The 26,523-nt window shown below is 37.8% G+C and overlaps 1 protein-coding gene across 1 annotated transcript; it reads right to left on the bottom strand.

Moving 5' to 3' along the window:
* Window positions 1–153: 153 nt before the first annotated feature.
* On the bottom strand, window positions 154–23,262 carry LOC136694464 (beta-1,4-N-acetylgalactosaminyltransferase 3-like). The gene is made up of 20 exons (XM_066668056.1): window positions 23,025–23,262; window positions 13,034–13,107; window positions 11,912–11,953; window positions 11,705–11,800; window positions 10,845–10,935; window positions 10,652–10,752; window positions 10,465–10,532; window positions 10,242–10,317; window positions 9,917–9,983; window positions 9,420–9,563; window positions 8,777–8,886; window positions 8,567–8,667; window positions 8,429–8,472; window positions 6,965–7,136; window positions 6,610–6,836; window positions 5,976–6,129; window positions 5,786–5,858; window positions 2,711–2,864; window positions 1,987–2,113; window positions 154–1,139 (listed from the first exon to the last, which is right to left on the bottom strand). The coding sequence occupies exons 1-20, from the start codon at window positions 23,170–23,172 to the stop codon at window positions 1,049–1,051; spliced, it is 2,160 nt and encodes a 719-aa protein (XP_066524153.1). The 5' UTR covers window positions 23,173–23,262; the 3' UTR covers window positions 154–1,048.
* Between the last annotated feature and the right edge of the window lie 3,261 nt (window positions 23,263–26,523).

Genomic DNA, 26,523 nt, shown 5'->3' with positions numbered 1-26,523 from the left:
CCATGAAAGTGTAACTTAAAGCAGAAGTGTTTTTAACCCATATGAAAATGCTGCGAAAACAAACGTATTTGAGGCCAATGTTTCACTGTTTCTTCATGAGAGTAAATCAGATGTAAATGAGCACAACAGAGGGGGAATTTCTTTAATTCGGTTTTATTACGAAATATAAAACATTCATGTCTACCAGGACAGAGCCAGAAAAATGGCCTTCATATATGCTTGACCGCCACCTTGTGGTTGAATGCTATTATTTGATACTGCTACTGAACCTGAATGCAAGTACTAGCTTGCCACTTATCGAGATATATATTTTTATTCTTATGGGAAACATTATGAGCCTGGATCAGTCTAGTATGAGCACTGGGGAAGGATCACTATCACAGGGCTTTTATGGAGGTATAGAGGAATTTAAGTCATCATTGCAGGTTGACAGACACTTGTGAAATGCTTTGTTCCATGGCCTTTAGTCATTCAACCTTCAAGTGGTATGAAACTCAGCAGGTTTCACTTAAATGAAAAATATGTACTTAAGTTAGGACAGCCTGATAACAGATTGTTAATGCCTGGATTATATGTTCTAATGAGTTCTAGTGAGTACAAATCTTCCACCAAAACACACTTTTGCATATATTACTACACAGTTAAAATGAATTGGCTGTATTTGTGTGCTGCAAATTATTTTACATTTAACATGTTAAACCTGACAAATGAATAGCAACTGAGCACTGAATTGTTAGATTTTAGTTTTCTGTATGGAAACGTTCACATATTTTAACTGAGGAAATCAGAAAAGCATGTAATTTGATCAGGGGTGTTGGCTTTTGATTAAGGCTTTGGAATGTTAAGTGGTAGTGTGAAACTTCTGAAGGTTAAACCACAAAAATAGGTATTAAGACAAATTAATAAATTGCGAGCTGGACTTATAAATGAAAACCTGTTTTAGAAATAAATGTTAAATTCTCAATTTTTTAAATGTATAGATTATAAACATAAAGGCACATTTGGGAGCAGGGAATGAAAACTCCATTGTTCAGTCTTTGTTTTGTAATTAGCTGTTCCACATTCCTCGCTTCGAATGGTGATAGTGTAAAAAGTTTCTCAGGTTTATTCGCTCCACCTCCAGCTTGTTTTCCAGGATCCTGAAACGACAAACAGAACCAAAAAATCGAGTAAGACAGCATTTTTTTTCTCAGAAGCTGACGTGAGGCACAGGTGAAAGATGATTTTTATCAGTTATGGTCACTGGTGCACTGTGGCATTTTTAAAAGCCTGTAGACCCTTTAAATGTGGGTTGGGGTGATAAAAGACATTAGGAAAACAAAATTGTTGTCATTTTTATAATAGAATTCAACAACTTTCAGTTTGCTTTTTGAAGCCTGTTTCAGCCACATAAAGCAAAACAAAAAAGGTATCAATTAATTAATTTTCAGTAATATGTAAGTTGCGATCTCAGTATTTCGAGATACTCTCTCAAAATAATGAGACTACCTCAATATATTCAGTTAGTTTATTAACTAAATAATTGTGATGAATGTGAATGATTATAAGCACAATATGGTAATATTTTGACTTCACATTCACAAACAAAAACTAATCCAAGTGTTCTAGTTCAGGCATCTTGGCCTCTTCTTTGAGAGATTTTTAATTGTTTGTTTAATTATGATAGTAAGCATAGTTATAAAGCTATGGCGTTTATGTTTCTCGCTATAAAGAGAGAAAACATTCAGGCATTCATTTTCTGGAGGCTAGCACAAAGGCTAATAACAGTCAACTTCCTAACGAGTTTGTTAGCCATATGTTTACTAAGTGAGCTAAAATATTAATTTGATGAAAATATCCAGGTTATCTAAATGTATACTTTATTAAACAAGTGTTTTGCTAATTTGTTGATGACTGTAGTTAGTTGTAGATGTTACCAAAGACAGAAGACCACCTTGAGTACCAGTGGGAACAGTTTCACAGTTTGCTGGTGTCACATGTTTTTACCTGTCTAACAGCTCCCAGTCTTCTCCTCCCCACTTATCTTTGAAGTCTTTAGTGTTCATGCCTCCAATACGGTCCATGTCTGATTTATATATTCCTATCAAACCGTAACCACTTATTTCCCAGAAACCTGAAAGTGATAACAGAGGTTACGCTATACCAGATGCATTGCTCTAAAATAATTACACTATTGTCTGTAACCGCATATCCAGTTCAGGGTTGCGGTGGGTCCGGAGCCTACCTGGAATCTCTGGGTGCAAAGGCAGGAACACCCCCTTGAGGGGGCACCACTCCCTCACAGGGTGACACATACACTCACTTACACACAGACACTTTTGAGTCGCCAATCCACATACCAACGTGTGTTTTTTGGACCGTGGGAATAAACTGGAGGAAACTGACATGGGGAGAACACACCAAATTCCTCACAGACAGTCACCCTGAGCAGGACTTGAACCTATAACCTGCAGGTCCCTGGAGCCGTGTGACTGCGACACTACCTGCTGCGCCACCATGCCTCCCTTAGTATCTAGTAATATTAGTAAATAAATTTAAGTGTCTCCCGTTCTCTTTTATATTTTCAGCATATTCAGCTTTTTTAACCAGTTGCATTGGTCTTATCCACTACACTATAAAACCCCCATTCAGACCCTGTGTATCATATATAATATTTCACTGATACATCATTATCTGACTGAATGTGTGTCCAGTGGATTGAGAGCTGTACCTGTTGGAGCTTGTGCTGAGGCTCCACAGTCTAATCTCATCACAACTGGAGCAAAAATCATTTTGCCCTGCACGCAGTGTTTACGTACAGTATTAATTATTGATAAGGGGAAATTGAGATGCAGGTCACATGTGAACAAAATACTGTTTTCATCCTAAGAGAAGAAAAGAAAGGGTGAAAGTAGATACAAAAATTTCATGACGGTAAAAAATTCTTAGAGCTGTTTAAACATTTTTATACTTTATATACACTCTTGCCAGTTCAGTAGGTACAACACATCATTTCAACAAATTCCTAAAACACTGCCAGACTGTGGGTAACCTTTTGATTTTCTTGGTATTGTTTTATTTGACATGTTTTATTTGGTGTGGACATGGCTGAATTAAACTGGTTGACCATTTTGGTTTTCAACTAAGAGGAAAGTCGGGGCAGGATGGCAGCATGAGGCATACGAACACCTGCACTGGCTTGAAACTGGAGTGTGTGTTTAATTAGATGACAGATTGACAAATGCATCCATAATCATGAAACTGTTTTTTATGTTTCATACATAAACAGCTACCTTTTAACAAGACAACTAAGAAATGCATTTATGGCCAATAAATCAATAAAAATTGCTGCACAATATTGTTTGGTATCCAAAGCAGAAATTATATCATTAAGAATTGTAAGGGTGGCAGTGACACATCCAAAACCTGGTCTAAAGCCAGCCTGAACATCAGCTAAAATGTTATGAGCACCTAGGTAGTTAATCAATTGCTTGTTTACAAGTTTTTCAAACACTTTTGACATGCAAGGCAATATAGAGATTGAACTGTAACAACTGGGAACTCTCTGATCTCCTCCCTTAATAAGAGTACGTACTTGAGCTGCTTCCCATGCTTGTGGAAATGCAGCTGTATAAAAGAACATATTAAAAAGGTTGGCAGTCAGAGCAGCAACTACGGGAGCTGCAAATCTAAAAAAGAAAGGGTCCAACTAATCCGGTCCAACTGTTGTCCAACTTTATTAATTAATCCAAAACCTCACCCACCGAAACATGCTGCAGAGTAAAACTGTATTTAGGGTCTCCCGAGTTTTCCCACCTTAAGTGATCTAAAACAGCAAAAAATAAGTCAGTATGACTCATATATGGATCAGGAATAGAGCAATTTAAGTTTCGCCTTATTTTGGTTTGTGCTTTTGAATATTTGGAGTTCTCTCTGTTTTCTAAAAACATCAGATGCCTCCAGATATTTTGGTTTAACTTTTGAGTCTGTGTTCAGCTCATTAGTTATTGTCTTACTTTGCCTCAAGGACCTTCATAGTTGTCTAGTTGACTGTTTCAGTTAACTTGAGTTTCTGTCTGTATAATAAAAATGAACATGTCCACAATTACTTCCACCTCCAAGTTCACACTCCTAAAAATAAAGATGCTAAAAAGATTTCTTTGAGCAATGCCTTAGAAGATTCACTTTTGGTTCCATAAAGAATCATGTCTGTTAAAAGAGATTTAACATTTAAACATATTACCAAAAATATTTTTTAAGGAAAACAAGTGGTTCTTATATAGGCCAAAGAACCTTTTGTAGTACCTTTATTTTTAATAGTGTGGTTTGGAAAAAACAAACCATTACCCTGTGTCATTTTTAAATGGTTTTGTTAAAAGAAGACATTTGAGTTGTAATATTTTGAGTCAACATTACAAACCAGTTATGGCAGTGAGTCTTGTTGACACAATAAAGCCCTTAAGCCCACTGAGGAATTTTGGGGTTTCTGAAAAGTACAGCACAAATACCAAGATCAGTCCCTGGCTGTGGTTTATCCACATTTGGAGGGACAGCTTGACCATAACAATCGTCATCTTCCATGAAGTGCCCAGACAAATTCATGCAATTCTGTTTCTCACTGTAGAACCCAAACTGGTAACACTTTACAATACGGGTGCACAAATAAGCATATATTAATACGTCATGAATGATCTCCTCATAGTATATTAATACATACATTAATGCTTAATATATCAGGAACTAACAAAGGATATACATTAATGACCATATTACTCATACATAAATCGCCATTAGCAAGGGTAAATATTAAGTATCAACATCTTGTTAATTCAATCTCTTAATTAACACTATGACTTGCCTTATTAATTAACACACTTTACATATTGGATCTATTTGGATACTGTGTGTTACATATCTTTGTGCATTGATGTAGGCAAATTTATAGGCAGGAAAGTTGATTTTTTTATTTTATATGAACAGTAGCACTTCTAAAGTCAAGAACCACATGAAAAAGACCTGAAACTGAACTCTTGTCATTGACATGGAACACAACACCAGAATGAACTATACATCAGAATGGTACCAACAAGGTAGGTGTGTAAAATGATTACCAGATTATAAATAAGGCACAACTTATTACACATACTATATGAACCATGAGGGCAAAAGTTTGAGATATTTTTGTTAAACAGAAACAAAAACCTGTGACTAATTTTCCTTATGGTCATTTTTCTGCCATGTTACTCTGTGTAAGTGGGTTAAGCTAATTATTTAATTAATTAATGTGGCCAATAACAACCCTAAAGTCAAGTGACTTTATATAAGTAATTACAAAACTCGTAATAAACGCATAATAATCACTTAATCACTGCTTATGTCCCTGCCTATAAATTTGCCTACATCAATGCACAAAGATATGTAACACACAGTATCCAAATAGATCCAATATGTAAAGGGTGTTAATTAATAAGGCAAGTCATAGTGTTAATTAAGAGATTGAATTAACAAGATGTTGATACTTAATATTTATCCTTGCTAATGGCGATTTATGTATGAGTAATATGGTCATTAATGTATATCCTTTGTTAGTTCCTGATATATTAAGCATTAATGTATGTATTAATATACTATGAGGAGATCATTCATGACGTATTAATATATGCTTATTTGTGCACCCGTATTGTAAAGTGTTACCCTCAAACTTTTCCCAGAATGGACTATGCTGTGACTATGCTGTTCCTAATAAACTGGCAATTCAGTGCGTGCTGTTTGGAGTTCTTAAAGAAACACAGAAGTTTTTCCCTACTTCCACAAGATCAATTGCAGTTTGAATTGCAGTTGTTTTCAGGAAGGTGCCTTCCAGCCTCTTATACTGGTAGCTGAAAATAATAACACAATTAACCTATAAACATCTTTAATGTACAGATATGTCACATAAAATGGATTATTGTTGCTTGAATTTAATTGCAATTTTTAAAAACATAATGATGGTGTACCTTGGGAGTTGTGCATTTTTCAGTGCCTTGTCTATATCAGCGTCATTACTGCTATAATCTACAATGATGATGTTGAAGTTTTTGTCTCCTGTGGTTTGATAAATTTTCTCCATTTGTTGAATAAAGTGAATGACCCATCTGCCCTGGTTTTTCACTGTTGGGTTACAGATATAACAGGCAAATTGCAACAGTCAGTCAATTGCAGTGTTCACAGTATCTGTATAAAAACAAAGAAGTGAGTCTTGTTTGTTCTTGTTGTGTAACTATGTCCCTGCAAAGAAACAATGAATGTCTCAGCAAAGAATACAATAGCTTGTAATCTTATGATAATCTTATGGACCCGTATGACAGAGCCTAGCCAGGATCATTGGGCAGGAGCACACTGTGTGAATCGCCTACCCACATGTTTTGGGATTGTGGAAAGAAACACTCACAACAAAAATTATGTTTGTTTGCAAATTGCTGCTGTTGTAGCAAGATCCATCTCCAAAAAGGAACTTTATATTAACTTAAAAATGTTAGTAATTTTTGTATTGTTTTGGAGAACATCTAACTCTTTAACGCAATGGAAATTCTGGAGAAAGCATAACATTCCTTGGGATACATATTCTGAGATTTATGAAAAGATTCTGACCTGTCAGAATGACATGAACTCTGGCTTCTGGGTTCCAGGAGAAGCCTTGTGGGCTGCAGAGAACAGTTAGGTCTGGATTGCCTTTGTTTGTTGTTACATAAAAATATTTAGACATCACCAAGTTCTGGCCCTTCCCATCCTCCAGCTCCAGCTCCAGGAAATAGCGTGCACCTGCATCGCCGTCCACTCTCTTCTCCACATTCAGTACACGCTTCAGGGCCAGATCACTGCGCACAAAGGGATACAAGTCCAGCTGTTTGAGTAGTCCAAGTCATACACAAAAGGTCATACACAAGAGGTTGAAAGTGAGAGAGGCGAAAACATCTACCTAGCAAAAACTAGCCAAAATTATTACCTTTTGTTTACAGTAGCCATGAAGGCTTCAATTACTGGCTTGACGTCCTTTTCATTCATTATGACATTCCCAGCTCTCTTGCAGGTATTGGTAACTACAATGGGCTGGTTTGAATAGAAGTCCACAGGATTTACATTGATCACTCGCTCCCAATTTGGCTTTTTATCGGCTTCTGAATTAAAAATAGTGAATTCATGGTTAGTGTATGGTTTCATAATGCCAGGTGCTGTTGCACTTTTACATTTTTGGCCACCATAGAGGATCAGGGTAAAACTCATTCAGATATCCACCAGCTTGAGGTACATCTAGAAGTATGGAAGAAACATAATAAAATAAGCCATGGAAGGTTAAGAAAAGGCTAGGTCAGACTAAGTCAGCTTTTCTGAATTATTTGCAATGTATTTGAAATCTATGCTAAAATGCAAAGAAATGTATTTAGGTAATTTCTCAGAGGTCATAGGGTTATTCCAAATTTGTTTTACCTGGATGATAAACACTCTGACAAGTATCTGTTGTCTGTGGTTTTGGCATGGCAACAATCAAGCTGCTGGATCAGCTGTGTCCCAGCAACTTGTGCAAACACCAAAAGCATAGTTTCTTTGTTGGCTTGTGTGGTGTTCTAAAAGCACCTCTGTCTGAGTTAATGGACACCCAGTCTGTGTGTGAATTGCTCATAAAGTTTGATCTCCTGAATGGTTGGAAAGGATTCTCATCTGTGTCTAAATATTTACGGAACCCATCCTTTCCTGTTTGCTTTCCTTGACTTGTACATGCTGTAGACTGGCTGGGCTGATTTGCATGGAGATTTGTCAGATCAGGAAAAAAAAAATCACTCAACTTGGTGAATGGAATCCATTGTCTTGTATAGTGTACTTTGTGACTTAAAGCCCAACAGTTTTAATGTAATATATTTGAAGATTTTTTTTGTAGTTTGTTAAGGAATACATTTAAGGTGACATCTTGTTAGATGTGTCAATGTTTTCTGTTCTGTTTTCAGGATAAGAGAGGAGGAAAAAGTGAGGAGGATGACAGGGAAAAACATTACATGCCAGGGTCTTTGAGAAAAACTAAGGAAGACAAGACTATGGAACAGACTGGGAGGGGCAGAAAAGGGACAAAGGCAGAGTTAAGCTAGAAAGAAGTGCATGACAATTGTTTCTCACTGAAAACAGTTCCAAGATTGTACGGCCAGAAGGATCTGAAATAGAGGACTGTTAATGCTGTTTCAAGGGCAAAGGAAACTCCAGTAATGGCGTAAATAGTTTTCTGAATGAAAATAGTGTCCAGAAAATGAGATACATTCAAGTACACAGTGATGCAATGCAAAGCACTGAATAGCATCCCATGTGGAGCATGCTGTAAAATATAGGTGAGTGAATATGTGAGTGAGTGTATGAGTAAGATAAAAGCCTTGAATTCAGGGTGTTATTAATTCATATTTTTTACTTAAAAATGAGAAATTACCTGTTCCTGTGCTCTCAATTTTTAGGAACTGAAGAAACCCTCCTCTAGAACATAGCACATTGACATGCACTGTCAATATAATTGTTAGTAAAATATTTTCTGTATTATGAACACAAATAATTTTTAGTTTAAAGTTACCCTTCAGTGAATGTTTTGTCCTTGTTGTAAAAACACATCTCATCAGCAGCTGTATGAGTTTGTCTTGTGTGGTCGTTGGGGTATACTGCAGAGTAGTGAACCTTAACCGCAAAAACACAAAACTGCTGAACAAATCTTTTATACTGTGGTTGGTTTTACACTTGCTCTATAAAAATGTAATTCATGCAGTGGATGTGAAGCAATACTTACATGATATATACCATGATATCTCTGCATATGACCTCCTTCAAAGACATTAATGGGCTTATAATCACATTCAGGAAAGAGTTTTCTCAGATGGGACTCGTTTAGTAGTGGTACTGTTGAGAGCAAGGTGGGATGAGACTGAGATATAAGAAAATGTGGTAACACTTTATAATACAGTAGTTAGAGTAAAAAAGGGGAAAGCAGCACTTTTTGCTTTTTTGTGGTAATTACTGAATAAAAACATTTGTATAAAACTTTGCATGACTTATTATTCTGTGAAGGACTGCCGCCCCCTCCAAGGTTTGCTCCTGCCTTGCGCCCAGTGATAAGCAGTGATAAGTGGTTGCAGATAATGAATGAATGAATGAATGAATGTCTTATTATTGTGTCATTAAAAAAATGTGTCTATATATATATATATATATATATATATATATATATATATATATATATATATATATAATTTATATCACTGCATTCAGATTCAGTTTTTTGTCCTTGGCTGGCAATACAAGCCTTCCGTAGCTGTGCACATGAGAGTTAAGTTTTCCTTCTACTCATCTTGTTATGAGCAGCTGTAGAATTGAATTGAAGTGTTACCAAAAATGCTTCATAGACTTCAAAAGAAAATAGCAAAACCACTCACAGTTGTAAATGGTATCTCGCGGGTCTTCTCTGACCATGTCTACATAAGGCTCAGGATTCCTGGAGATGTGGTCAACATGCCAATCATTACTGGCAGTGGTTTGAGCAATGTGAGCTGAGTCTTCCTTTAGTGAAGAGGATTCATCTGTACATAGAAATATAGTTTAATATTTCCAAACAGGAACTAAGATCCATAGATTCTTCAGGTGATGTATATATTTTTAACAGATTACTCAGGCATGCTGAATTTGCAAATATTGCAGGTCATACTTGCATTTCACTCATTTTAGTGGCTTTTCATTTTAGTTCAGAAGGACATGTTATGTTACTGAAAGCACTATATTTTTTCAGTTTTACCTAACGGAGGTTTACCTTTGAATTAAAGGCATACTTAATTTACTGGCTATGATTTATAATGGATCAAAGAATAAGGACAAAAAATAAATAAATAAATAAAATTGGGAAACATTCCCGGATTTTACTACTCTTTAAACTTACTGGCATAGAGAGAGAGGTACTCTGAGGTAATTACAGTAAAAGAGCTGTTCCTCTGGTTCAGACGCCACTGGAGATAATAAAAAATAAATAAATAATAAAAAAAAAACATTAGAGAATGTGGTTTCTGGAAAATATGACATTTCACACTTTGATTAACTTCCCTCTTCTTTATCAAGAGTAAATTATGATTAACCTCCAGTGAGATGTATGCTATTTCATTAGCAGTAAACAATAGCCGTGCACTGGTTCTCTTTTAGAATAAAAGTAATTAAAATCTTCTTTTAAACTCAATGTAGTTCACAATGGAAATGAAAGAAAAACATACTGCAACTTCCACATGATCTATTCCTTCACTGTGCTTGAAGAGGACTTCAAAGAAGTATCGCTTCCCTTTCTTTAACCTGAAAGAGTTTTGAATCCATGCTGGTTGAGGACTTACAGTAATATTCAAAAGTTAGCCTCTGACATTGACTCAGACGTAATCAGTTTATATTTATGTGAAAAATGTAGATGAGAACAAACATATAAAACAATGTTTAATAACTCACAGAACTGGCTGAGAAATCTGGGACACAAATTTCCAGTATTCTCCAGGACCTGCCCATTCCTGTCCTGTCTGAAAACAGCATTATTAATAAAACAATAATTAAAAAACTTTTGAAGTGTTTTTGTGTTTACCTCAAACATAAAATAAAGCAGACCAAAGTCTTATTTATGGTATACGTTAACACTTACTTTTCCAACGTAGGCCAGAAGTCTGATGCTGTGGAGCGATTCATTTTCACTCAGCCAGAACTCAGAGTTCTTATCAGAGGAAATCGCAAACCTGTACTCACCTGGCAGAGGTAAAAGAAAATATTGGAGACAGCAATGCTGCTATGAACTTTCCAAAGGAGTTTCAAAAATGTATTTCTAAAGTATTACTCACCACTGTCTGCTGGATGAAGATAGCCAAAGATTCTCACTCCATAGTGAGTCCACTTGGGATATATTGCGAGCCTGGTTACTGTGGTCCGAATCTGAAAATTATGATTACATATGAAATGCTGCATTTGGTGTAAAATGTATAATGTTTGTAGCTTATGTAATCAAAATCAGAGTGAATTCGCATTTGCATTTACAATTCGATGAAAAACATAAAAGAGAAGGAAAAGTGGTAGACACTTGAGTAGCTCGTATGAAAGTGGAAATTAACCAGAGACTGAAAACTCCATCTTTGTCATTAACGAAAGTCTTACAAATAAAATTATTTTAAGGCTGAAATTCATTTAAATCCATTATTCATTCGGTGTAAAGGAGCTGCTCAAACTTAAGTACCAGTATGTAATCAGCCACACATATAATAGCTTCATCCACATCTTGTGCAGTTTTCTCAAATTTGCTTAAGCCAGTCTCTTTTAGAAAGAAATGGAAAATATGAAATGTTTAATTAAATTCCATCTACAAGATAAGAAAGGTGTTTAAAATAAGTGCAAAAATAAAACTACGAATCTCCACCCACAGCAACTGCTGTCAATTTTTAACAGATATTTAAACAGTTCTCTGATTGATTGCAGTGCTAACACACTGTTGATTCACTCTTTTGTCCATTTTATGGACATGGAGTCTTTCAGTCACAATGGTGCGTTTATTAGCTGTGTGTCTTGCTAAGGTTAATCCACAGTAAAATGATGTCAACTTATTATGAATAAGTAGAGGATTATTTTACTAGAAAAAAAGGTGAACTAATCTTCTCAGCTTTTATGAAACCAATGTGTATGTAGGTTATGTCTGAGTGTGATTACTAACATGTGGATACCGTGGGAACAGTGTATTCTTCCTTAGCTGTTCTACTGAGCTTCCGCACCAGTCTTCAAACACGTGCATGTTCACTCTGCCTCGATACTGGCCACATGATAAAATATGTAAATATGTTACAATGTAAAATATGAAGGTACATTTTCATATTGCTTGTCCAATAAATTTGTGTGAGGCTGCTTAGGCAAGTTGTGGCACCTTGGGTTCCCATTGCGATTGCTCAGAATGAACCTCTGTCATCTGTAATAGAAAGCAGGGAAGAGTTAAACAAGTACTCTCTGTAGTCCCATTATGTGTGCCCTTTTTAGTATCTTTACAAAGGAAACTTAATTGTGCCACATTCCATTGCAATAATTATGATTTTTATCCAGTTTTGTTCTATAATTTATGTAGCATTCTGATTGCAGAAACATGGAAGGTATGCCTCCATTTGCTTTCATTCGACAGAAATTAAGCCAAAACAGTCAGAGATTTTGTCAAATTTGCAACCTGAGTCTGTGCAGTAGACTAAACATGCCCCCTCCTCAGCGTGTCATGTTTGAAACAGGAGCTGAGTGGATTTTTACAGCCTTCTCAAATCTGCTCTTGCTATTTGAAGTCTCCATCCCACCTTAAAATCTGCACCATTTACAGGCATTTACCAACTTTTTTCCAACAGAAACTGTGCATTCTGGCACCTGCTAAGCTTTTTCCTGTTCACCAAATGGAGCTAAATTACTGTGCCCACTTTAGACAGTGCAGCATTTAAGGAAAAACTGATAATTCTGCTAGGGCAACGTAATTATCTGTTCCATTTAATGTGGAATGAAAGGTACTGCAGGAGAGAAAAATGTCTTAAAGAAAACTTCTCCATGGCTAAAGTAATTTTAACTCTATTTAAGGTGGAATGTTGGACTTGAAGTTGAAGAGAAATGTCGCTAGGATGTAATTGCTGCACCATGGGAAGGGAAAGCAAGTAAATGCCAATAACTTGGAAATACTTGGAAAGAAAACTGCAAAATCTGATGCATTATCTAACAGCCAGCTAGACTGGTTGGACTATTGGATTTTAGGATTCACCTAAAGATTTGATACATATTTACACTGTTGGGCCTTACATCATTGGTTAAATTTAATATACAAAAATCAGACATGACATTACAATAACCTCTTAGTTTCTATATTCACAGTCCATTTTATCAGCTCCACTGACCATACAGAAAAATTATGTAGTTCTAAAATTACATACAGTACAATTGTAGAACTATAAAGGACATACAGGTCAGTGAGTGTAAAACCAAAGTAATCATATGTCATCATCATCATATCACAGAGTCTCACCTCATCTGTCTTTTGCCTGTTTGACTGGTGGAGGAAAGACAGCAATGCTTTGGATGGAAGAAAATGAACTTTATCTGTAAGGTGGATAATAAAACATTAAGTTAGGGAAGGTACAGGAAAGTTTGCAGCAATGCTTTAATGTGTTATAAACTTTCTGTGTGAATCATCAGGTTTCTCTACTTTTACTGAACTAGAGCCTTTCTCATTTCGTATAAAAAAAATTCCAGCTGTCCATAAATGTAAGGTTCATGTTTATTTCTACTGATTTGTTGGCGCTCTGGGAGCTAACATTAAAATAATGAAGTGCAGGTGATCAATTAAAAATGAACCAATTGATTGCACGTTTTAAAATCTGAAACTCTTAATAATGGATATTTAAATATTAATTAATTCATTCATTATCTGTAACCGCTTCACCAGTTTAGGGTCACGGTGGGTCCAGAGCCTACCTGGAATCATTGGGCGCAAGGCGGGAATACACCCTGGAGGGGGCACCAGTCCTTCACAGGGCAACACAGACACACACACACACACACACACATTCACACCTACGGACACTTTTTGAGTCGCCAATCCACCTACCAACGTGTGTTTTTGGACTGTGGGAGGAAACCGGAGCACCCGGAGGAAACCCACGCGGACACGGGGAGAACACACCAAACTCCTCACAGACAGTCACCCGGAGCGGGAATCGAACCCACAACCTCCAGGCCCCTGGAGCTGTGTGACTGCGACACTACCTGATATTTAAATATAAAATAAACAAATCTATGTAAGAACAACATTGGAATGGGATTATATTTATATTAAGAGTGTCTATCAATTACAAATTTAATCACAATAATTATGTTAAAATAGTAGTATTTCCTTCAATTATTGGGAAGGTATTTAAGGTACACATACTCCATAGGTGTGAGTGTGTGAGTGAATGTGTGAGTGTGTGTTGCCCTGTGGAGGACTGGTGCCCCCTCCAGGATGTATTCCCTCCTTGCGCCCAATGATTCCAGGTAGGCTCTGGACCCACCGCGACCCTGAAGTGGTTACAGATAATGAATGAATGAAAAAAAATATTTAATGTCCAATAATATATGAATGACAAACTTTATAATATACAATTTAAGTTAAATTGTATATTTAACTTATATATAAATTTAAGAAATTTTCAGGGTGAGCTAACACACTGGGTGCAAGCTTTAATGGAAAAGCAATTAATGCTACAACACAGCTCATGGTCCAAATTCAAGTTTTGCTAGTACGGGCCATGTCTGTAGATGCTGAAATGGGGAGGTGAACTCAGAAGTCTTTGGGAAGGAGTTCAGGGTGGCTTATGAATGCGTAGGAAGGCGGAACCCGCCCCGTTGGATAAATAAAAAGGGTGGAGGTGGGAGCAAGTATTTTAAAACAGGAGGCTTGGTGGGGTTTATAATGGCCGAACACGGCTCCGAATATGGGGATCAGCAAAAATGACCTAGCGTGGAGGAGCAAGCTGACGTAGTGAAGCAGTCGAATCGAGATCCGTCTCCTGAACTAAATGAAGCGAGTTTGTCTGACGCGGAAATGATGTGAATTTGTGGGGTATATATAGGGCTGAGAGGAGGAGTTACATAACTTCAATTTGCTAGTACGGACCACGCCCGTAGAGGCTGAAACAGGGAGGTGAACTCAGAAGTCTTTAGGGAGGAGTTGAGGGTGGCTTATGAATGCGTATGAAGCCGAACACCCAAAAATTTACATGAATGCTGGTCATTAAGTGCTACAGATTGAACAGGTTCAGGTACTCTGGTCAAGGGTTTGATTGGTGTCCTGGATTGTGTGTAGGTAAATGAAAGGGGTTAGTGAGTCTATGAATGAACTACTTTTAATAAACTGGTGCATGACTGAGTGTCAACAATAGGTGGAAAGTGGATAGGTAGCAGCCTTGAAGTCAAGTACTACAGAGGGGCAGCATTAATAAAGCGAGATGTCCTTCGTGCTTAGTTTTGTGTTCTGTTTTTGTTCCTTGTTTGTGCTCCCCTTGTCATGTGACTGTTTCCCCCTGTCTTGTCTGTTTCCTGCTTGTTCCCTGGTCATGTGATACCCTTCCCTTGTGTTTCTAGTGTCATGTGTCTTAATTAGTACCCAGGTGTTTCTTGTTGGTGTTGTCTTTATATAGTCCTTGTCAGTGTTTCCTGTTTGTGGGTCATTGTATGTATGTATGTGTTCTCTGAGTTTGTTCTCTATGTTTGTGAATCTTAGTGTTTAACTTTGTTTAGTGTTTAGCCCTGCTTATAGATTAGCCCTTGTGTTTAGAGTCCCGGTCTAGTTTCCTTTAAGTTATTGTAATAAAGCCTCCTGCACTTACCTCCATCCCTTACTCCTACACCCCCTGTATTATTACATGTGCCCTGGTGGTGCATTTCCAAGGGCTTAGAGGAAATTGAGAACGAAATGGTGATCTAGAGGGATGACAGATGAGGCCAAATAAGAAGCCCAAAAAGGGTCAGCACCGCAGGAATGGCAAGATAGAGAGAAGGCAGTTTGTCACGCGGGAGAGAACTCTGAAAGAGACAAAATCCAAAGGTGCTGAGGAGCTCAAGCAAGAAAGTTGACGCAAAGATAGCGAAAATGCCTAGATGGTGATGAAAAACAGGTGCCAGAGAAGAGGCAGCATGTAAGAAGGCGAATTTAATTTGAGGTGGCGTCAAGTGCCTTAGGGCTGAGTAGAGGGGCTGGTCTATGGGGTTAGGACAAAGGTCCTTGGCATGAGAGAGGAGGGCTGTAAAGAAAGAGGCAGGGTGAGGCGAAACTGCAGGGGGAAGAGGATTAGGATGGAGGTCCACATTAGGATAGAGGGTGCACTGTAAAGGAAGAGGCGGGGTGTGGGACAGCCGAAAAGGAGAGAGGATTAGGACATGGCCTGTAACAGCACCCGAGAACACGATGTGCTGGAAAGTCAGAGACTGGGAGTAGTGCAGCAGCAATAAGTGGGGTGTGAAGGTCCACCGAAGCACCTGAAAACAGAACAGAAGCTAGAAGCTGTAGAGTGTGAGCACCACAGAGGAGGGTACGGTACGATAGCCCACAGCAGCATCTGAAAAGAGTACAAACTGCAAGCTGGATGGTGGGAGGAGCACAGCAGCAGAGGAGTCCGGATGAGGGTCCGCAGCAGCATCTGAATAGAAAAGTGAGAATTGTAGGAAGCTGTGCAGCAAGGAGACTGCATAGAGGGCCCAGATGACCAGGCAGGAGGCAGGCCCACAACAGCATCCTGTAGAGGGGGTGCGAGCTGGAAAGTATGATGCATAGAGCAGCAGCTGCTATGGGGTAGAGGGTGGGATGAAGAAACCGCGTTGAGTGCCCAGATCGCTGGACAGAAGACAGGCCTGCTTCAGCACCTATAGAGGGGTGCGGGCTAGAAGGTCTGAGGCATGCAGTTGCTGCTGCAACTAAGGAAAAAGTGGGATAATAAAAGGAGGGGTGGGATGATACGTAGAGTAAACCTACGTAGAGTAGACGGTGTCGAGTGTCCAGAGCGCTGGACAGGAGACAGGCCCGTCGCAGCACCTATAGAGGGGTCCGAGCTAGAAGGTCTGAGGCATGCAGCTGCGGCTGCAATGGGGGAAGAGGTAGGATAATGAAGGGAGGGATGATATGATGCGTAGAGTCGACTGCATCGAGTGCCCAGAGCGTGGGACAGGAGACAGGCCCGCCTCGGCACCTATAGAGGGGTGCGGGCTAGAAGGTCTGAGGTATGCAGCTGCGGCTGCAACGGGTTAAGAGGTGGGATGATGAAGGGAGTGGTGGGATGATAAAGGGAGGGGTGGAATGATGCGTAGAGAGAGATGTAGAGGAAGAGAAAGGGAGGGGTGGGATGATAAAGGGAGGGATGGGATAATGAAGGGACGGGTGGGATGATGTGTAGAGAGGATAAGAGAGAAGGAAACGAGCAAGGTGGGCTGTGTCTAAATGGGTGCAATGCTGTCAGTCAAAGCAGTTTTCAGAGAGAACGAGGAGCTGATTCGGAATGAAGGCTTAAACATGGAACAGGGAACGCCATTGTTTCCGAGCACGTTACTGGAACGTCGAGGCTGTTCTACGGGAGAGGAGGAAATGGGAGTCTCAAGGTGCTGTAGAGCTCGTAGCTGCGGACAGCAGCCACACCGGCAGTATATTAGAGTTCCCCAAACACGAGGCAGTCCCGTTGCAGCGTAGCCGGAGATGAAGGTAAGGGTAGGCTCAAAGCCATGTGCCAGCGTCTGAAGCAGATCCGGGGGGTTGCTCAGGAGGCCGGTTGCAGTGGTAGCAGAAGCAGGAGAGCAGAGCACCGATCCGGAGTGGGTAAGACTGCAGAGCATAGAACAGTTGAAGCGGTAGCAGGCGAGACAACAGCCGAACGTAACTTCAGATACCGGGAAGTCCCATAGCAATTGTTTTAAACAGGAGGCTCAGTGGGTTTAATAATGGCCGAACACGGCTCCGAATATGGGGATCAGTTGGAATGACCCAGCGCAGAGGAGCGAGCTGACGTAGTGAAGCAGTCGAATCAAGATCCGTCTCCTGAACTAAATGAAGCGAGTTTGTCTGACGCGAAAATGACATAATTTGCGGGGTATATATAGGGCTGAGAGATGAAGTTTGGGCCTGGTCCCACTCCCAAAATTATGTTATTACATAACTTCAAATATAAATAAATAAATAAATATATATATATATTATATATATAATTAGTACCCAGGTGTTTCCTGTTGGTGTTGTCTTTATATAGTCCTTGTCAGTGTTTCCTGTTGGTGGGTTGTTTAGCCCTTGTGTTTAGTGTCCCGCTGTCTAGTTTCCTTTAAGTTATTGTAATAAAGCCTCCTGCATATGCCTCCATCCCTTACTCCATGACCTCTCCTACACACCCCCATTATTACACTATCAGAGAGCCTCAGTTTTGTCATTGGTGCCAACAATCTGGGATCATTATTGTTTAGATTAGGCTGTTTATATCTTCTTAGTTTGGTGTCATGGAGATGTGGGCAGTTTTCAGTTCTCTTTATATTTTAATATCTTCTGTCTTACAGTGCCATGGTCAGACCTTATGTTTTAAGGCTTCTTTGGTCAAACATTAAACATCATAATCAAAACTGCTTGACATCTGTTGATTTAGTTTCTCTAATACATCCCCAAACAGTTTTATATCTATGAACATAATGCGACCTACTGTTTGTACACTGTGTAATTACTAATAACTTATAATAGATACTAATAATATCTGCTACAAGCCATAAATGTAAATTTGAAGTGACTCAGATAAGTTTCTCATGCATTTAGACACTAGAAAACTCTTCTGATGTATTAAGTCCATAGAAAATTCACTCCTGCACTGATGCATATCCACACATTCTGATTCTCTTTTCACTGTCAACCACAACATACAAACTTAAAATGCTTTATTAATCATATGAAATAATGCTGTTTTTTATTTATACGTCTTCTGTAACTGCTTTATACTGATCATGGTTGTGGTAAATCCAGAGTGGAATCATTGAATGCGAGGCAGGTAAACACCCTGGACAGGGTGCAAGTACATGGCAAATGGTGCTATTATAAGTTGATCTTCTAATGACAGTTACATTTTTAAACAGCAGGGTTGATTTAACACTTGTGTATTTGCTAGAGTACATATATTGTACACATTTGGTGTATATGATTCTGTAAATTACTTGAAAAAACTTAAAATCTGTACCGTTTAGCACCAGGAAGAGTTCAATTTTGCACTAACAAAACAAGACAGGTGTTTCAGTACTATACATGACATTTCCCCCATGGCTTTTTCGTGTTATAAATTTACTTTCCAGGACAAAGAAAGGGTTGTTCCTTGTTTGTCTTTAATATTTACAAAGTAGCGATGTTCAGTAGGTTGTTTGTGCTTCTGCTATTTTTCACAATTTATGTCACCTTCTACACACAAAGTACATTCTATTGTATTCTATTCTATCGTAACACTTATTATATAGCGCCTTTCTAGATACCCAAGGACGCTTTACAATCCACACTGCTCAGAACACTCAATCCACACACACACACACTGGCGAGAAGCAGCAGCTAAACGCGCACAGTGTACTCTCAAACAGGAATGACCATCCACCTGGAGGACTGCATCGGGCACTAGGATTTCACCCAGGAAAGAGTGACAATCCATATCTGGGCACACTCACATTCACAGACATTCATTCACATACACACTCATTCACTCACACAGCAGGACAGTTATTAGACAGAAGCCAATTCACCTACCCTCCATGTTTTTGGACTGTGGGAGGAAATTGGAGACCCACGCAGACACGGGAAGAACATGGAAACTCCACCCAGATGGAACTTGAACCCAAGATCCCAGCGCTGGGAGGCGAACGTTCTAACCACTAAGCCACCGTGTCGCCCTTGTACATGTCCCTATAGACAGCACTGAACAATAATAACTGATCCAGACAATTATCAAGCATTATACCTGGCCTCACTAATTCTTTCAAGGCTGAATGCAGTCAAACCCCCAGAGCAATGCTCCAGCATCAACTGTATGTTTCCCAGAAGAGTAGAGGTTGCGATTGTTGCAAAGCAGGACATAATGAAGACTTGATTTTGGAAGAAATGTGGAAGTACTGGTCATTGGGTTTGAGAGATAGTTTCTCCCCTGCTATGCTACTGGTCTTGAGTCGAGTAGATCTATTCTGGATGATATATGCATCAGATGATCTCATCGAATCAGTCAGAATTAGGATATATGTTTTAGTCAGAGAATCCTATACACTGCAGCAACCTACCATAGTGCAGCCCCCTCCAGCTGTATTTATCCAATGTCCTTGACCAAAGACTGAGTTGGATAGTATTTTTTTAAACACTTCCTACCTGAGGTAAAATGAAAGAGACCCACAATTTACTAAAAATTAAAAACTAAGAAAAGGTAATTGGCAAAAGAGAAGAATGAAATAACCCATAGCCCAGGTCCGGGAAAATGTTGGTATTCTGATGAAACAGCAATGCATATTTCCTGCTTGTTCTAAGAGCACCTGTTAAATGCAGTGAATACCAATGTAATTTCCCAGATTTCCTTGATTAGAAAAACAGTAAATGCAACCAACTGTTAAGACTGCACTTTGGAGATTTGGAAAGATAGCCCCATGGTTTTCTTTGAAAAACTTCAAAAAGTTTGCAAATAAGAATGGAACATATTATAAAAGCATAAGTGGACATTTTCGGTTAAATCCCATTTTTCTATTTTTAATTTTCACCTGCAATTAAATAAAGAGTATTCTCAAGTTTTTGTTCTTTACACAACACTGATATTAATTGGAATAAAATATGTAATAGATAATACAGTGATTCCTAAGGCTAAACCACAAGTCAAATGAACATGATAGTAGTTATGATGATATGAATATATTTGCATGTAAATAATAAGCGTTACTTAGAAGCTGATTTAGAAGCTGTGGGGAGTGTTACAGCAGCCTCTGGGGTACTGATGCATATGTTGCGTAGACAAGGATACCTGAGAAACAAGTACACAGAGACCGTTGTCAGGAATGAAACTCCAACCAAGCTTTACCAGCTGCACAAACTTCAACCTCTATCAGAGAGCCTGAGTTTTGTCATTGGTGCCAACAATGTGGGATCATTATTGTTCAGATTAGACTGTTTATATCTACTCAGTTTGGTATCATGACGATATGGGCAGTTTTCAGGTTCTGTTTATATTTTAACATCTTCTTTCAGTGGCATGGTCAGACCTTATGTTTTAAGGCTTTTTTGGTCAAACATTAAACATCATAATCAAAACTGCTTGACATCTGTTGATTTAGTTTCTCTAATACATCCCCAAACAGTTTTATATCTATGGAAATAATGCAACCTACTGTTTGTACACTGTGTAATTACTAATAACTTATAATAGATACTAATAATATCTGCTACAAGCCATAAATGTAAATGTGAAGTGACTCAGATAAGGTTCTCATGCATTTAGACACTAGAAAACTCTTCTGATGTATTATAAGTCCATAGAAAATTCACTCCTGCACTGATGCATATCCACACATTCTGATTCTCTTTTCACTGTCAACCACAAAATACAAACTTAAAATGCTTTATTAATAATATAAAATAATGCTGTTGTTTATTTATACGTCTTCTGTAACTGCTTTATACTGATCATGGTTGTGGTAAATCCAGAGTGGATTCATTGAATGCGAGGCAGGTAAACACCCTGGACAGGGTGCAAGTACATGGCAAATGGTGCTATTATAAGTTGATCTTCTGATGACAGTTACATTTTTAAACAGCAGGGTTGATTTAACACTTGTGTATTTGCTAGAGTACATATATTGTACACATTTGGTGTATATGATTCTGTAAATTACTTGAAAAAACTTAAAATCTGTTCCATTTAGCACCAGGAAGAGTTCAATTTTGCACTAACAAAATAAGACAGGTGTTTCAGTACTATACATGACATTTCCCCCATGGCTTTTTTGCATTATAAATTTACTTTCCAGGACAAAGAAAGGGTTGTTCCTTGTTTGTCTTTAATATTTACAAAGTAGCAATGTGCAGTAGGTTGTTTGCACTTCAGCTATTCTGCACAATTTATCTCACCTTCTACACACAAAGTACATGTCCCTATAGACAGCACTGAACAATAATAACTGATCAGACAATTATCAAGCACTGTACCTGATCTCACTAATTCTTTCATGGCTGAATGCAGTCAAACCCCCAGAGCAACATTTCAGCATCAACTGTACGTTTCCCAGAAGAGTAGAGGTTGTGATGATTGTAAAGCAGAACATAATCTCTATTAATTGACTTGACTTTTTGGAAGAAATGTTAGGCAATGTATGCATTGTTTTCTACAGTAATCTATATTCTTACATACTCTCATTTCATTTAGGGTTTCTACTTCTGTTGCTGACACCCCAATTTTCCAGCTGTGATCTATGCAGTCTGAATTGAATGAATTCCATTTCTGAGCATGCATATTGGTGGAGCTATCAAAGCTAGTGCTGATTATTGATTGGAAAGTATATCATCCCAGAATTGTCTCTGACTCTACACACAAAACCAAGCACATATCAAGTATTAAATTAGAGCTTGAGCTGTCTCTTGTTGCGAGTGTTTACTTTCAGAGGAACCAAACTGAAAACTTTAACCACTATGGGAAATAATAAGCTATTTGCCACTCTGTGTGTGCACATTTGAATGTCTACATTCACAATGGATGCAAACTGACAAAGCTGAACACGATATTTTTAAAGAGCTATGTGCAAACTTTTGGACAGTCTTATTCCTCTTTAACAACAGCGTTCGGTAAAACATCATGTGAGCAGCACACATCCTCCAGAGAACCCTGACTACATTCATGTTTTTGCATGTAATGAGAACCTTTGTGATGCAGTGAAAAACAAAGTGGAAAACAAAAACCCTCTAGGGCACCATGGGAAAAACAAAACTCTCCGTGAAAATACAGGAAATCTAAAGATACAAATATCACTATAAACATAACATTGTTGTCAGAACCAAACCAGCAACCTTATTTAAAGTTTTGTTGACACACTTTATAATGATTGAATTCAGCTTCTTAGCAGTGAATCTATTGCTGTTCTGTTCTGCTCAATGTTCAGTTCCAATAACACAGCTTGAATTACTTCCTCCAAAAGGTATTGACCAATAGAAATTGATTTTGTAGTGCATCATCACATGAGCCTGAATTCAACATAATCAGTTCCAACTAGTGGGACATTTAATCCAACATCAATACATTACCTTGTGGCTGTATTACTGCAGCAAAGGTGAACACCCTACTTGTTGGCTACGAAATGTTGGCTAAGCAGGTGTACGCTAATGTTTGCCCATGTAGTGTAATTTGAAAATGACAGGTTTTCCCATAGCTTCACAAATGTTCCAGTTTCTCTTATTTGAAATATATATATATGTATATACAACAATAACAACAAAACACAAAATAGTAAGCACTCACCAGGGTCTAGGTTCTTGTGTTGCATATGAAAATGAAAAAGTGCTAAACATATGATGAAGATTATTGTGCTCAGGAATATGAAGAGTATACATTTTCTCATTTTTCGGAAGCTGAACAGTCCAGCCAAACCACTGTAGAATAGCTTCATCTCCTTCCTTCTCCTGTATCCTCAGAGACAAAAGCAGGTTTCTGTCAGCTTCAAATCATTAGTGTAAACAGAAACCTGCCGAAGGATACATGTACCTAAAGGTTGTGTTAATGGGAGCCAGGTGAATGGACAGTGCAGACAAGGTGCCGTGAAGTTTAATTGCAACATCATCTGATTTGCATGATCAGATTCAGGAAATAGTGCTTACTAGAGATGAGCATTATAGGGGCAGGACACAGTTGGTTTTAATCCATGTATAGACTCCACCTACTTCAGCTTCCTCTTAGATCTCGGTCTCTTGGCAACCGAGACACTTCCTTGTGTGTGTTTCTCCCCTGTGTACAGTCTTATATTTGTGTGTTTTAAACCTAATAATAACCATGTAATAAAGTTTTTAAGCCATTTATACATGTAGTTTTATTTTAAAGTGGTATCTTAATATGTCTTCTCTGTCTCAAGCTGTCAGCTTCACATATTGTTAATATTTTTAACCACTTAACCACAAACTTTAATGAAGTACTCACCAACAGAATGTCTTTTTTTAGGCATCAGTGAAAATTTGGCATACCATAACATTTTAAATGACTAAAATTTTTCCTTTTTTTCTGTAAGTTATCTGTCACTTTCATTAGTAGGTAAAATAAAGTTATTGTTACCACTTCTATCTAAGTGTTACATGTTAATGACTATTAATGACAATATGATTATTAATGAAAATGTAAGTGTATGCTACCTAATTAATAACCATTTAAAAACAGATTAAAAAAAAAAAGATAAACATTTAGAAGGGAAGTCTTTATTTAAAATGGTACCCAATCATGGACTGTTTAGTCCATGAAACCCTACTCCACATACCAGATGTTCAGTGCTTACAAATACTACAAATATCCTTTTGCATCCATTTGCTTCATGTGAAGTTTCTAACAAAAAAAATATTTTAGAGACTGGCTTCTTTCTTATGTGTTGAGCAGCAGTTTGTAATTTGAGATACCAATTTAGCTTTATATTTACTTATATTTAAATAAGAGGACAGTCTTCTTCTATGAAGATTATTTACATTTTTGGATATATATCATTTTTCTGTTTGTATTTTGTTGCATGAGCTGTAAAGACATGCAAAATGTATTGAACATTCAAATATTCTGGTAGTTATTTTTGTTTCATATTCATTTGTTTATAGTCATGAGGTGAGACTTTAGACCCAGAACTAATCATCCAGCAGTTCTCACATGTTCTCACAAATGTTCCAACACCTGGTAACACCTATTAATACACTTCATTTAAGAATAAATATTGACAGTGTCCAAAAAACAAACAAACAAACAAACAAAAAACAAAACAAAAACATTTGTCCCTAAATCCTCAAATATTGATTCACACTGAATGCCTGCATGCACACCCTTAATGCACTACAGAGTGCCATTGTGCTTACAATACAAAGATAACAACACTCACTTTTGTAAGGAAGTTCAAAGGCAAAATTCCGATCGTGTGACATCCATATGACTGACCACTGAGCATGAACAAACTTTGAACCTAAAGCAGACGACCACACCCATTCAAACACCGGCCAGACAAAAGATCACCTGTACTATAAACAAACAATCCTATAGGACTGAGACAAACAAGCTCTTTCAGGAAAGCACCAGATCATATGCACCCTAATTTTACTGTACGGTATCTTTAGGTGTTTTTACATTCACATTAATCAAAGTCACACAAACCAATGAAAGCCATTTCCACAAACAAACAATAAACAAATAAATACATTCATTCATTCATTATCTGTAACCGCTTATCCAATTCAGGGTCGCGGTGGGTCCAGAGCCTACCTGGAATCATTGGGCGCTAGGTGGGAATACACCCTGGAGGGGGCGCCAGTCCTTCACAGGGCAACAAATAAATACATAGTATTAAAAAAAAATTAAATAAATAAAAGAAGACCCCATCTCCCATAAACATAACTTTACAGGAGATGGGGAAAAATATCTTAATTTTCAGTTGAAGTCAATGTAAAAAGATACATATTTTTAATTAGACAGTGATTATATGATAATATGATAAATATATGATAAAATGTGTTAAACATTTATATGCACCTATAAGATGCACCTATTGCTGAAACAATAAACCCATTCATTGTCTGTAAGCCTTCAATGTATGAGTGTGTGTCACCCTGTGTAGGACAGGCAACCCTCCTGGGTGTGTTCCCGCCTTGCGCCCAGTTTGTGCCCATTTTGTGTAGGCTCCGCACCCACCATGACCCTGAATTGGATAAGCAGTTTCAGACAATAAATGAATATAATCATACATTTTGCCTCAAAAGTAATAGATGTATCGTAAGCTAGTGGAAAGAAGAGGTTTTTTTTTTAAATAATCAATTAATTAATTTATTTTTACAGAGGTTCTATTTGACTGTATGGCCTGGTTAAATCAAAAGCACAATTACTTTAACACAATGAGGTGTTTATTAACGAGTAAAATTATGCATAGTATGATAACCTCAAGTAGGAAAGGGTTAAACCATCACATTCACACACAGAATATCACTCCTTACTGTAATAATGTTATTTGTTTTTATTCTAATATGTTTTTTTTTCTTGTTTGTATTTTGAGCTTAAACGTTTTTTCTATTTAGTTCCTTAACCAGCTTCCAGCTTCTTAAATCCCATTTTCTTAAACCTTTAAAAAGAATAAAACCTTTGCACACTACTTTAAAAGATGTAATACATGATCACAATTCTCATAGAAAGAAAAAGCATTTTGTAATATTAATTTTAAAATGAGGACTTGTAGTAGAATATATTAAGATCTGCTGAATAAATGTAATTCCTCATCTGACCACATGATGGAGAGAGAGTTATTGGTAAAAATATGGACACTCAAATTCAGTTTAGTCTGCTGCTTTATTAATGTCTTTTAATTTAGCATTTTTTCTGTAATTATGTACTCAATTAATGTAGTACTGCATGTGGTGTCATTGCTGCACTGCTCCAGCATCTTGAGGCCCTGGGTTCAATCCTCCACTTGGGTTTGTTGTGTTACACCTGTGCCTCTGTGTGTTCCCTCTGGATGCGCCAGATTCATCCAACAATGCAAATGCACATGTTGGTAGGTGGACTGACTGTGCAACATTATACTAAAGGTGTGTCTGTGACTGTGTGAGTGTGTGATGCTCCGTCATAGACTACGCCCTTTCATCTAAGGTTGGTTCCACTACAAGTTAAACAAAGATGAAGTGGTGGTGAATGAACATTGTCTGCTGGAGAACAGTACTAAAATTATTGTTTTATTTATCGTAAAGATTAATATGCAACCATCTATTACTTAATGGCTAAAGCACAGTTGATT

Source organism: Hoplias malabaricus, chromosome 4 (genome assembly GCF_029633855.1).
Source record: "Hoplias malabaricus isolate fHopMal1 chromosome 4, fHopMal1.hap1, whole genome shotgun sequence".
Taxonomy (NCBI): domain Eukaryota; kingdom Metazoa; phylum Chordata; class Actinopteri; order Characiformes; family Erythrinidae; genus Hoplias; species Hoplias malabaricus.
The sequence above is the reverse complement of the archived record's forward strand: the minus strand, read 5'-3'. Positions and strand labels throughout refer to the sequence as shown.

Bases quoted from the DNA above. Each gene is read 5' to 3' on its own strand.
- LOC136694464 (XM_066668056.1), bottom strand. From the start codon at position 23,172: ATGAAGCTATTCTACAGTGGTTTGGCTGGACTGTTCAGCTTCCGAAAA. The intron at 11,801-11,911 runs GTGCCACAACTT...TCATGTGGCCAG, and splicing joins AATCGCAATGGGAACCCAAG to TATCGAGGCAGAGTGAACAT. The intron at 8,473-8,566 runs GTAACTTTAAAC...GCTATGTTCTAG, and splicing joins GACAAAACATTCACTGAAGG to AGGAGGGTTTCTTCAGTTCC.